We start from the raw sequence: 14,322 nt of genomic DNA on the forward strand, positions 1-14,322 counted from the left end.
GCCCCTGATGTGTTTCACCTGACTGCTGCTCCCTGATGTCTTTCACCTGAGTGTCTGACTGCTGCTCCCTGATGTGTTTCGCCTGAGTGTCTGACTGCTGCCCCTGATGTGTTTCACCTGAGTGTCTGACTGCTGCTCCCTGATGTGTTTCGCCTGAGTCTCTGACTGCTGCTCCCTGATGTGTTTCACCTGAGTGCCTGACTGCTGCCCCTGATGTGTTTCACCTGAGTGCCTGACTGCTGCTCCCTGATGTGTTTCACCTGAGTGCCTGACTGCTGCTCCCTGATGTGTTTCACCTGAGTGCCTGACTGCTGCCCCCTGATGTGTTTCACCTGAGTGCCTGACTGCTGTTCCCTGATGTGTTTCACCTGAGTGTCTGACTGCTGCTCCCTGATGTGTTTCACCTGAGTGTCTGACTGCTGCTCTGCTAACACGTGTACCAGTACGACCAGGTGGCTCCTGCTGACTGTTCAGTCTTAACGTGACCAGAAGGCGAGGAGTCATGTGACCTTGTGATCTAAAACGCCGTCCAAGATGAGTCCGTGTTTGTTCACTGGAGGTTTGAACAAGACGACTTCATGAGGAATCTGAGAGCCGCCTGCTAATTGGAAGGCTAAGTGTGTGTGTGTGTGTGTGTGTGTGTGTGTGGGTGTGTGTGTGTGTGTGTGTGTGGGGGTGTGTGTGTGTGACCCACATACCTCTCTTTAATGACTGTTTTCATAACGAGAGTGGCATGCATATTTTAGGCTGAGTCAGCATCAACACAAAGTGTATGTGAGCTCTTTGTGTGTGCGTGTGTGTGTGTGTGTGTGTGTGTGCGTGCATGCGTGCGTGCGTGTGTATGTGGTTCCATGTTGTCAGTTCTCTGCCGTCTCACGCAGACAGTGTGTTCTTCAAAGAGTTTATTGTCCAGAGCGAGAACCTCTGAGAACCTCAGAACTTTGAAGCAGCTCAGCTTTTAGTTTCAGATCTTTAGTGTCACTTTGTTCTTGGTGGAGATGAAAGCTTCTTCTTCTGTCCGGGAAAAGAGGTGCGCTGCGACCCGCCCTGGTCACGTGACCTCTGCAGGGTCACGTGACCTGTCCGGGGTCACATGACCTCCTCCTCTCTGGTGAGCCTGTCAGACCTGTGGGCCGTTACCAGGGACTCTACCGCCCCCTGCTGGCAGCTGCTCTTTATTTCACGCTCACTCAGGAGGCTTCACCGTGTTTGTCTGAAGAGGTGTTGATGCACGTTTCCATGGCAACATCTTCCTTTGTTTTGTCCGTTTGTTGACTGGACCTCAGCGGTCGTGGTCCCCCCCACCCACACCCACACACACACACACACACACCAGCAGGGGGCCCCCATGCGGAGGGTTCCGGTCTGATTCTGAGCTTCAGGTTGTGTCGCTGATAATGAGAACCTGTGAGAGACCCACTTCTCACTGCCCAGCAGCGACCAGGGCCCCACGAGGGGGGTTCCCCAGAGGTTGTTGTTGTTGTTGTTGTTGTTGTTGTTCTGCTGTGTGAAGGGTGGAGGTCTCCCGCCACAGGCTCTCCCACTTCTGTACTTCCGGTTTGAAGGGACGTCTGTCTGGCTTTAAAGGTTTTACATGTATATATGATTATGTTTGAAAAATCTGAACAAAGAATGTAGAAAAGTCTAGAAATTCTACTTTAATAAAAACAAAGTGACGAAGTCCAATGTGAGGAGCTGCTGCAGTTCCCGCTGCGGCCAGCAGAGGCCGCTGCTGCTGGACTGTTTTTGTTTTGATCAACTTTGGTGTGAAAAAAGGAAGAAAACCAGCATTTGTGGAATTTATTTAGTTTGTGCAGCTGATTTAACTGGAGATGAGTCAGAGGTGGAAGGTTTGACGGCTGCGGGGGGGGGGGGGCGGGGGGTGGGTGGGCGGGGTTCCACTGGGCAGGAGGAGTTGGGGTGGGTGGGGGGGGGGGGGGGCACTTCCCACGATTGTTCCACAGGGGCTGGGGGTGGTGGTTGGAGGGGGAGGGGGAGAAAGTCACATGGCAGGAAAATCCCTCTGATTCAACTCAATCTGGGTACAGTTACTAGTTACTTCTTTCCAAAAGTAATCGGGGCTCTTTTTGTCTCCAGCGTTTAGACCTCAGGCCTCCGAGTGCAAACGCACAACAGACTCTCATGTCGTTCACTTCTGATGTTTCCCCTCATTTATTATTATTATTATTATTATTATTATTATTATTATTATTATTATTATTATTATTATCATTATTATTATCATTATCATTATCGTTATCGTTATTGTTATTATTATTAATATTATTATTATTATTATTATTAATATAATTTCTATATTATTATTATTATTTCTATTATTATTGTTATTATTATTATTGTTATTATTATTCATATTAATATTATTAATATTATTTCTATTATATTATTATTATTTCTATTATTATTGTTATTATTATTATTTCTATTATTATTATTATTATTGTTATTATTTCTATTATTACTATATTGTTATCATCATTATCATTATTATTATTATTATTATTATTATTTCTATTATTATTGTTATTATTATTATTATTATTCATATTATTATTATTAATATTATTTCTATTATATTATTATTATTATTTCTATTATTATTGTTATTATTATTATTATTATTATTATTATTATTCATATTATTATTATTAATATTATTTCTATTATATTATTATTATTATTTCTATTATTATTGTTATTATTTCTATTATTACTATATTGTTATCATCATTATTATTATTATTATTATTATTATTATAAATATTTTTTTTTACAGAGAAAAGAAAAGGAAGAATCACTGGAGAGGAAAGTTACTTTGTTGTGATTCTTTTCTTTCAAGGGTCTTTTTATTAAACAATGTACAACTTACAATAAACACACATCAAAATTAATTATTTTCTTTGATTTAACCCCATACATATAAATAAAAAATTAAAATAAAATATAAAAAAACAAAAACAAAACAAAACAAAACAAAAAACAGAAAACAAACAAACAAACAAACAAGAAAAAATAATTCAAATTAATAAAAGCAATAATGTGATTCTTTTCAAGATGCAGATTGTATCCATTACAAAACCAACAAAAAACAATAAACAAAAACAACAACATGTTGGTTGGTTTCATGAAAATACAGTTTTTTAACAAGATGAACTCAAATTAATAAAAATAAATAAAAACAACACGGATCTGAACAAGACAAAGACACAAAACGAGTCCAAATAAAGACAAAACGACAGCATGAGGAGGGCTCCTCCTCTCTCTCTCTCTCTCTCTCTCTCTCTCTCTCCAGCTGTTTGAAGCCTCGTGGTGGGCGAGCGAGGCCTCCTCCTGACTTCCTCCTCTTTCTCTCTCTCTCTCTCTCTCGCCCCCTCTCTCTGTTTAAAGGAGTGTGGTGGGCGTGCGAGGCCTCAGTGTGCAGCCATGGCGGCGGGGGGCGAGCTGCTGCTGGTTCTGGCCCTGCTGGTCAGCGCTCGCTGCGAGGTGAGGGCCCGGGACCCCGAGGTGGAGGTGGAGGAGCAGGAGGAGCGGCGGCAGCAGCAGCAGGGCAGCGACCGGGCAGGAGGAGGAAGAGTAGGAGGAGGAGGAGGAGGAGGAGGAGGAGGGTTCGCGCCTCCTCGCCCGGGAGGCGGCGATCCGAACCGAATCGGGTGAGTCGAGCCGACCGACCGTCCGGAGCCCCCCGGCCAGAGCGTTTCCCCCTCTGTCACCATTCTGCCTCTCCGTCTCCACCTCCGCTTCTCCGTCTCCACCTCCGCTTCTCCGTCTCCACCTCCGCTTTCCAGGTTCCACTTTGCATCCCTCAACTCTGCTTTGGTCGACGTCTGTGGTGCTTTGAAGCCGCGTGTGGAACGTCTAACACGGTGGGGGGGGGGATATTGAGGATTCTTTATACGTACAATATATAATGATGTACCTTGCAATATTGTGCAACACGACATAATTAACTATGAACATTCTTTGGTATGGCGACGGTCGACTGGCCGACGAGACAAACGCACTTCGAAAATTGCATCGTGAAACAAAAGTCCACCTCTCATTCCTCGTGAAAGTGACTCGTCTTCGTCTTCTCACTTGGTCCAGCCCCCCACTCATTTTTTGGGGGGGCTTCAAATTTGCGGTAACTCGCTGACTAGCTTGTTAGCTTTGCCACACTTAGCGCCGTTATTTGCGCGATGACCTGAAGGTCAGAAAGATTCAGCCGTCATCTGATGCTATGTTCGATCGTACTCGTAATTCGGAAAGGTAAATCAGTTTCATTACACCAGCGTCTGTTTTTTTTTCTAATGTCATGCGATCTACTATTACGACCTTTGCGATCGACCGGTAGATCGCGATCGCCGTATTGAAGCGCCCCTGATCTAACAACTCTGAGATGATATTCAACTCCATGCGTTTCCTGAAGCAGAGCGAGATGCGAACGCTGCGGTGGCCTGGACACTCGCTCCTGAGATGAAAGTGACATCGAAGCTTTGATTTCCAAAGTGAGATCAAAGAGAAAATATTTGCACAAAAGTCAAGATATCTCAAAAAGTTCTCGAAATCTTCAGTCGTTAGAACGGAGCCACCATCTCCCCAAAATTCCGTACATTTCAGTATCGGAACGGTCAAAGTCGGTTCTGGACTGAGGGAGGGGACGATGTCAAATTACTGGTCAGAATAATAATAATAATAATAAAGAATTGACTCTCAAGGAGATTATTTTGCTTCCCCATCCCAGTGTGGTTCTTGATTGTGTCACGATGTAAATGGATTTTTTGTGTTTTATCTCTTTGGTATTTTATTTTGCTTCCCGGCTCATTTCCATCGGTTGTTTGTAAAGTAGCCAGAGTTGTTGTAGCCTCTCAGCGATGATTTTGCCTCCCTGGTAGTCTGGTACATTTCAGGATCAGATTAGCGCTTGAATATTTTTTGTTGATTTATCGTCTGTTGTCGTTATTTGTTTCACCCTGCACCCCTCCTCTGACGGAATTCATCCCTCATTACTTTGAGCCATTTTGCGTCCCGTCTCACTTTTCACCCAGTCACCGGTCGTGTTGTTTGATATGAATTAACTTTGCAGTTTGGTTGTGTGACATATTTCCATGGCGATATCCCCCCCCCCCCCCCCCCCCCCCCCCTCCCTCTCCCCCCCCCCCGAAGGTGTGTGACAAGAACCTTAGAGTAACAATCTCACCATCAAATTCCTCGAGAGCTACTTCCTGTTTCCTGTAGATCCACAGGAAACAGGAAGAGGAAAGTTTGAGCCAACCAGGCCGGAACACACACACACACACACACACACACACACACACACACACACACACACACACACACACACACACACACACACACACAGAATAACACATTTAGACACACACATGCAGGCGGAGCCCGACGTGTTATGACTGCCAGCATGTGTTTAACAGGCTGAAACCACCCACACCGATCAACACACCCTGAAATTACACGCACACACACACACACACACACACACACACACACACACTGGGACGTGTCCTCTCACCCTTTGAAAGTGAAGAGATTGTGCCTCATGGTGTGTTTTGGACGGTGGTTCCTGTCCCGTCCTGTCCCACATGTCCCGGCTGTGTGCTAATCCACTGATAGCATCGCTGCTGAGGGCTCCTCAGAACCCCCCACCCCCAAACACACACACACAAACACACACACACTCCACAAAGTGTGTGTGTGTGTGTTGGACTTCTGAGGTCAAAGGTCAACCTGTCGTTAAGCCCCGACAAAGTGGAAGTGAAGAAGTTTGTCCCGTCGACACGACGGCGACCGACTGGAAGCTGCTTTGTCTTGTGGGACGAAAATCCGGGAACCGCCAAGAAGAAGAGACTATGTCCCTCATGGTTTTGGTCCACTGGAGACGTCTGGACACGTCTGGAGACGTTTGGAGATGTTTGGAGACATTTTTAGACATTTGGAGACATTTTGAGACGTTTTGAGACATTTGGAGACATTTGGAGATGTTTGGAGAAGTTTGAAGACATTTGGAGACATTTTGAGACATTTGGAGATGTTTGGAGACGTCTGAAGACATTTGGAGACATTTGGAGACGTTTGCAGACATTTTGAGACATTTGGAGACATTTGGAGACGTTTTGAGACATTTGGAGACATTTGGAGATGTTTGGAGACGTCTGAAGACATTTGGAGACATTTGAGACGTTTGCAGACATTTTGAGACATTTGGAGACGTTTGGGACATCTGAAGACATTTTGAGACGTTTTGAGACAGTTTGAGACATTTGGAAACGTTTGGGACATCTGAAGACATTTGGAGACATTTGGAAACGTTTGGAGACATTTGGAGACGTTTGGAGACATTTTGAGAAGTTTGGAGACGTTTGGAGACATTTGGAGACGTTTTGAGACATTTGGAATCATTTGGAGACGTTTGAGACAGTTGTCACGTCTCTTCAGTGTCTGAAGGTCCCAGAGGACACTCGTCCCCTCCCACACACCAGCGTTGTTTTGTTTCTATTTTCTCTCTCTTTTTATAGCGGCTTCAGTTTTTCCGGGGCTTTTTGTGTCTCTGTCGTCTCGTTGGGATTCTTGCGTCTCCACTGGTCTCCATCTTTGGTCGTTTCCTGACATTAATAGTCTCTTAGTGTCTCCGACCTCCGGGTTTCTGTCCCTGAGTAGCTGTGGGCACATTTAGCCATTTTTCCGTGTCTTTGCGGAAGTCTGGTGTTCGATCAGAGCTGCTTTGTGTCGTTGACGTCTTTCATGTGGAAAAGACCAGAAGAGGCGAAAACCCCTGATAACAACTTGGTACTTTTATTTTGACAGTCGCCGTAATAACAGTCCAACTTGGTGGTTTTATTTTGACAGTCACCGTAATAACAATCCAACTTGGTGGTTTTATTTTGACAGTCACTGTAATAACAATCCAACTTGGTAGTTTTATTTTGACAGTCACCGTAATAACAATCCAACTTGGTAGTTTTATTTTGACGGTCACCGTAATAACAATCCAACTTGGTAGTTTTATTTTGACAGTCACCGTAATAACAATCCAACTTGGTAGTTTTATTTTGACAGTCACCGTAATAACAGTCCAACGATACCTGCAGGGGCTGGAGTGGCTCCGCCCCCTTTCGGGTTCTTCAGCCTCTAACAGGAGCTCCGCCGCTGTGCCGGCGCTGAAGGTCAGGTCGTGGGCGGCCGGCCACAGGAAATGACATCACAGGAAATGACATCAGGGTCTTCCTGAGTCGGGTCGTTCGCCTCGTACAAACAAAGGAAGTTCCATGATATTTCTGGGGACCAGATTGAGCCTGTGGACCGACGTCCTGCCACACACAACCTGACCTGTGTGTGTGTGTGTGTGTGTGTGTGTGTGTGTGTGTGTGTGTGTGTGTGTGTGTGTGTGTGTGTTACAGGAACTGGTGTGCGTTTGTGCAGAACCGGGTGGTGACCTCGGTGGTGTCGTGTGGAATTGAATCGTACATCATGAAGTACGAGAGTCTGTGTCCCAGCGGGTCGCCGGACTGCCAGCTGGTCATGTGAGTCCTCGTGTCGCCCCCCTGTGGCGGGAGCAGGAACTGCAGCAATCACCGTTTTTTGTGTGTGTGTGTGTGTGTGTGTGTGTGTGTGTGTGTGTGTGTGTGTGTGTGTGTGTGTGTGTGTGTGTGTGTGTGTGTGTGTGTGTGTGCAGGTACAAGCTGTCCATGCGTCCGGTCTACAGACAGACGCAGAAGCTCTCTAGCGCCGTCCTGTGGCGCTGCTGTCCGGGACACAACTGTGATGACACAGGTGGGGGGGAGTCGGCGAGGGATGATTGTGTCACGGTCGCCACGGCAACGGCAGCCCTTTAACACAAACTGTCTCCGCATGTGTCCGGTGTCCCGTGGCCGTTCTGGTTGCAGTGCCCTCCGAGAGCCCGCCTCCTCTGATTGGACGAGCCGGACCGGAGCGGACGGCGGCGGCCCGGGGTCCAGGTATCAGGATTAATCTGGTTAATCCGGAAGATTTTAGTCCAGATTATTGTAGACGTATGATCCTAGATCACAGGATTCAGTATCTCTCATCTTCACTGTCACTCTGAAACACCAGACTGGATGAGAAGAAGGTGAAAGGATGAGGGAAGATAAAGTAACCAATAGAAATACATCCCAGAATAATCAAAATAAACTCTGATACTCTGATACTCTGATACTCTGATACTGAGGTAGAACAATAAGTGAGCTGAAGTATTTTTACCACGAGTGAAAACCTGGAGATGTTTTTGGAAAAGAAACACACACACACACACACACACGCACACGCACACACGCACACACACACACACACACACACACGCACACGCACACACACACACACACACATACACACACACACATTGACAGGACTTCCTGTGATTGGCCAGATTAAAGCGTCTCAATAACAGGAAAATCTAAAATATCTTTATTGGAATAGAACAGTGTGTGTGTGTGTGTGTGTGTGTCATGCTTGACACACACACACACACCTGTGACCTCTGACCTCTGACCTCTGACCTGATGAACGTTTGTGTTTGTTTGTGTGTCAGAGTCTCACCTGCAGCTCGGTGACGTCAGCGGCGAGCAGAACGACGACCATCGTCTTCATCATCTTCGTCATCTTCATCATCATCCACAACCACAACTACAACCACCACAACAACCACATCAACAACCACCACAACAAACACATCAACAACCACCACAACAAACACATCAACAACCACATCAACAACCACCACAACAACCACCACAACAAACACATCAACAACCACATCAACAACCACCACAACAACCACCACAACAACCACATCAACAACCACCACACAAACACATCAACAACCACCACAACAACCACATCAACAACCACCACAACAAACACATCAACAACCACATCAACAACCACCACAACAACCACCACAACAAACACATCAACAACCACATCAACAACCACCACAACAACCACCACAACAAACACATCAACAACCACCACAACAACCACATCAACAACCACCACAACAACCACATCAACAACCACCACAACAAACACATCAACAACCACCACAACAAACACATCAACAACCACCACAACAAACACATCAACAAACACATCAACAACCACCACAACAAACACATCAACAACCACCACAACAAACACATCAACAACCACCACAACAAACACATCAACAACCACCACAACAACCACCACAACAACCACATCAACAAACACCACAACAAACACATCAACAACCACCGCAACAACCACATCAACAACCACCACAACAACCACCACAACAACCACATCAACAACCACCACAACAACCACCACAACAACCACATCAACAACCACCACAACAAACACATCAACAACCACCACAACAACCACCACAACAACCACCACAACAACCACATCAACAACCACATCAACAACCACCACAACAAACACATCAACAACCACCACAACAAACACATCAACAACCACCACAACAACCACATCAACAACCACCACAACAAACACATCAACAACAACAACATCATCCTCCACAACATCCACAACAACCACCACCACCACAACAACAGCCCCCCCCTCCCCCGCCCCCCCAGCAGCAGCAGGTAGAAGGTCAGTTCCCACACTGAACTTTGTATTTTGTCACATTGTCGTCAATTTACAATAAATTGTTGTATTTTCAAACAAAAGCCTGAAAATATAAACATTTCTAGAAATCTCCATGAAGCGTCACTTCAAACTGAGACATAGTGTGTCGCTCTGGCACACGGAGCCCCCAAAGCCCCCAGAGCCCCCAGTCCCCAGAGTCCCCAGAGCCCCCAGAGCTCCCAGAGTCCCCAGAGCCCCCAGTGCCCCCAGAGCCCCCAGAGCCCCCATCCCCCCTCCACAGACACAGTCCAGATTCAGACCTGGAGCCTCTTTCATCACACCCTGCTCTCATTAGTCCCAGAGGTCAAAGGTCAGGTTACAGTGAGGCCTCGCTGCCACAGGGTGGAGAAATCAAACGCGCCCCTTCAGCTGGCAGCGTTTCCGTCTAATCAGCGTCAGGCTGATTTACAGAGGCGACCCCCCCCCCCCCCCCCCCCCCAACTTCCTGCTCACACAAAAACAAACGTCCCTCAGCCTCTAACGAGCCTTCTAGGGTCAAAGGTCAGGAGGAGACAGGGGACTGTCCTCTAGCAGGAGACATGAGGACTGTCCTCCAGCAGGAGGAGACAGGGGACTGTCCTCCAGCAGGAGACACGAGGACTGTCCTCCAGCAGGAGGAGACACTCCACAGTCCAAAAGTCCAAACTCATCTCATGGATTGTTTTTGTTTATAGAAGATATGAATGAATCACTAAAGTGTCGGCGCCACAAATAAAGTTTAATAACTTTAAATCACGACGACCAATCAGAACCCAGAGGAAAACTGTCAGTCAGCAGTTTAATCTAGATTAATCCAATAAGAAACCTGTTGGAACAAGTCACAAAGCCAGTCAGACTCTAGATTAAACCAGTCATAATCCAGATTAAACCAGTCAGAATCTAGATTAAACCAGTCAGACTCTAGATTAAACCAGTCAGAATCCAGATTAAACCAGTCAGAATCCAGATTAAACCAGTCAGACTCTAGATTAAACCAGTCAGACTCCAGATTAAACCAGTCAGAATCCAGATTAAACCAGTCAGACTCTAGATTAAACCAGTCAGACTCTAGATTAAACCAGTCAGAATCCAGATTAAACCAGTCAGACTCTAGATTAAACCAGTCAGACTCCAGATTAAACCAGTCAGACTCTAGATTAAACCAGTCAGACTCTAGATTAAACCAGTCAGAATCCAGATTAAACCAGTCAGAATCCAGATTAAACCGGTCAGACTCTAGATAAAACCAGTCAAAAACCAGATCAAACCAGTTTAAACTGGATTAGACCATTTTAACCATTTTAGCCTGAAGCTGTTTGAGAGACGACGTCCTCAGGAACACCCACACTGGAGTCATGGTTCTAAATGTGGTTCTCACAGTTCCAGTTGGTGATGCCGTGTTCGCCGCCGTGGCCGTGGACGCCGCCGTTACCGTAGACACTGCTGCCGCCTCTGCCGCCGCCGGGCGTCCTCACCCTGAAGCCCCCCCCATGGTGGCGCTGGTCGCGTCCCAGCTGCAGCCGTTCCTCACGGCCTTCAACCGCTCGCTGGAGCAGCTGAGCCTCCAGGTGGGCCGGCTGAGCCGGGACGTGGCCCAGCTGAAGGCCGGCCCGCCGGGGGCGGGGTCTGCGGAGGGGGCGGAGCTTCTGGACGCCAGGCTGGGCGAGGTGTCGGAGCAGGTGAGGACGGTCCGCTGGCAGGTGGAGCAGCAGCGGGCCGAGGTGGACGGCAGGCTGCACTCCCAGCATGCAATGCTGCACTACAACCTGACCAGCTTCAAGACGGACATCGACATGAAGCTGAAGCGCCACCACAAGATGCTGCAGGTCAGAGGGGGGGCGGGGCCTCCAGGCCAGAGGGGGCGGAGCCTCCAGGGGGGAAGCTCTCAGGGTTGGTCAGTTCCTCATGTTTCAAAGGACCGCTCTTTGATCTCAGGTCAGCCTGCAGGCCATGAACACCACGCTGGCCGAGCTGAAGCAGGACCAGGACCAGGACCAGGACCCGGTCAAGGACCAGGTCAAGGACCAGGACCAGGACCAAGTCAAGGACCAGGACCAGGTCAAGGACCAGGACCAGGACCAGGACCAGGACCGGGTCAAGGACATGAAGGAGGATCACTCTTCACCACCCAAACAGCTACAGACCCCCTCAGACACGTCTGCTCTCTGGGAGGCAATCGACCGACTGGACAACATGATGGTCAACAACTCTGTGAAGGTACACATGATGGAGGGATGAATGGGTGGAGGGATGAACGGGTGGAGGATGGCATCGCAGCGCCCTCATCAGGCCAGTCGTCCTGCAGGTTGGCGTCTTGCTGGCGGAGGTGAAGACAGCGTCGGGCGGCACGCGGCAGCTGCGGCACCGCCTGCAGGAGGTGGAGGGGCGGGTCAACCAGACGGCGAGGCGGAGCCAGGTGCTGTTCATGGAGACGGGCCTGGAGGTGGAGGAGGCCAAGGTGGGGATCCTGCGGCAGGTGGAGGAGCTTGCGGCCAACCTGAGCGGGCAGGAGCAGCGGCTGCAGGACATAGAAGTGGACTTGGACTACGTCTACACCGCCCTCTACCGGCACAACGCCTCCGCCGCCTGCCACTGCCACGACCTGTTTGCCGCCGTGGCGCGGCTGGAGAGGGGCGTGGCCAACGCCACCCAGCTGGCCACCGAGAACCGGATGGCCCTAGAGGAGGGCGGCGCGGGAGCGGAGGAGCCGTGGGGGGGAGGAGCCAGTGAGTGGGAGGAGCTCCAGCACAGCCTGCAGCAGGTAGGGGGCGCCACTGATACTCTTTAGCCTTCAGTGGGCGGGGCTTCGCTTTGTTCTTTTTACTTTCATGTTCCCTTTGTTCTTATTTGATTTCTTAGTTATCAAATATTTTTTTTATAATTTCATGATATAAATCCCCCCCCCCCCCCCCCCAGGTGAAGGAGTGGAGGTCCTTAGACCAGACCAGGACCCGGGGCTTGGAGGAGGAGGTGGGCCGGCTGAGCGCCGCCTCCTCCCTCCTGCAGGAGGCGGACGGACGGCTGGAGGAGCAGATGAAGCTGCTCTCCGCCTCCTTCGCCTCCTTGCTGAAAGACGCCATTCGCCACAGCGAGGTGCTGGAGCGCCTGCTAGGGGAGGAGGTGCTGGAGTTCCTGGACTGGCCCCGCGAGGACCAGGAGGCGCACTCCATCCCCACGCTGAAGGAGCAGCTGGAGCTCCTGCGGGAGCAGCTGGGGGCCCACCAGGAGGCGCTGGGAGGAGCACACAGGGGTAGGAGGCGGGGTCAACGAGTGATGGAAAAATTAAATGAAGCAGTGAAATTCTAAAGCTGGACTTCTTCAGCCGTGTCAGTCAGACGAGCAGAGGAGGACAGCGCCGCCCGGTGGCGCCAGAGGGGAACTGCCATGAACATGAATAAAGAAACACTGAAATAACTCATGTTAGGGAAATAAACACACAAAGGAAATAATCCGGATGGGGGTGAAAACAAGGAGGAGGAGGAGGACGAGGAGTGAGGAGAAAGAAGAGGAAGAGCAGAGATGAGGAGGAGGAAGAGGAAGAGGAGGGGGAAGAGGAGGAGGAGGAGGAGGAGGAATAGGAGGGGGAAGAGTGAGGAGAAAGAAGAGGAAGGGCAGAGAGGAGGAGGAGGATGAAGAGTGGGGAGAAAGAAGAGGAAGAGCAGAGAGGAGGAGGAGGAGGAAGAGGAGGAGGAAGAGGAGGAGGAGGATGAAGAGTGGGGAGAAAGAAGAGGAAGAGCAGGGAGGAGGAGGAGGAGGAGGAAGAAGAGGAGAAGGAGGAGGGGGCAGGAGAAAGATGAGGAGGGGGAGGAGGAGGGGGAAGAGGAGGGGGAAGAGGAGGAGGAGGAGGAGGAGAAGGAGGAGGAGGGGGAAGAGGAAGAGGAGGGGGAAGAGGAGGAGGAGGAGGAGGAGGAGGAATAGGAGGGGGAAGAGTGAGGAGGAGGAGGATGAAGAGTGGGGAGAAAGAAGAGGAAGAGCAGGGAGGAGGAGGAGGGGGCAGGAGAAAGATGAGGAGGGGGAGGAGGAGGAGGAGGAGGAGGGGGGAGGAGGAGGAGGAGGAGGAGGGGGAGGAGGAGGATATTGTCACGTAGAATTTCTTTATTCCACACCTCGTTTCTCGTTTGTCCTCAGGAGGCCGAGAGGAGGAGCCGTCGGCCGACCAGCCGTCCCTCACCTCCTCCTCCTCCTCCTTGCTCGATGACGATTGGTTGGCTGGCGGGAGGAGGCGCAGCGTGGGCGGAGTCCCGGCGAGGGAGCACCAGCTGCTGCTCCCGCCGGAGGCGTGGCGGGTCGGGGGCGACGGCGGAGACCTGTGGAACCTGGAGCGGACGATGGAGGAGGTGCAGGGCCGCCTGCTCCGCCTGGAGGAGGCGCCCTGCTCCTGCCCCAACACCTCCTCCTCCTCCAGAAGCCGGCGCCCCCCGGGGGCCCGGAGGAGGGCCGGCTGCAGGAGGAGGTGACGTGGCTGAAGCGAGGCCTGGAGGAGCACCTCCGGGTCTTCAAGGACGTCTTCAGCAACGCCGACGTGGTGGCGGCGGCCAAGCAGCCGCTGGAGCTGGACGAGCTGTGGAGGCTCCTGAGGAGCGGCCGGGGGAGGGGGGGGGGCAAGAAGAGGAGATCGGGAGGGGGGGAGGCCCCCGAGGGAGGGGGGGGACACGCCCGCAGCAGGAGGGACGCCAC

General features: G+C 50.0%; 1 protein-coding gene across 1 annotated transcript in view; it reads left to right on the forward strand.

The window, feature by feature from the left end:
• The first annotated feature begins 3,434 nt into the window (after window positions 1–3,434).
• The window catches only part of LOC308138662 (uncharacterized protein), a 23,259-nt gene continuing 12,371 nt past the window's right edge, over window positions 3,435–14,322 (forward strand). The window contains 12 exon segments of the mRNA XM_080507876.1: window positions 3,435–3,671; window positions 7,413–7,535; window positions 7,688–7,785; window positions 7,899–7,970; window positions 8,561–8,769; window positions 8,772–9,630; window positions 11,026–11,471; window positions 11,581–11,862; window positions 11,951–12,406; window positions 12,562–12,895; window positions 13,774–14,043; window positions 14,046–14,246. Coding sequence (XP_080364002.1) covers window positions 3,445–3,671; window positions 7,413–7,535; window positions 7,688–7,785; window positions 7,899–7,970; window positions 8,561–8,769; window positions 8,772–9,630; window positions 11,026–11,471; window positions 11,581–11,862; window positions 11,951–12,406; window positions 12,562–12,895; window positions 13,774–14,043; window positions 14,046–14,246 — 3,577 coding nt within the window. The 5' untranslated portion in view covers window positions 3,435–3,444.

This window comes from Blennius ocellaris (genome assembly GCF_963422515.1).
Source record: "Blennius ocellaris genome assembly, chromosome: 13".
Classification (NCBI taxonomy): domain Eukaryota; kingdom Metazoa; phylum Chordata; class Actinopteri; order Blenniiformes; family Blenniidae; genus Blennius; species Blennius ocellaris.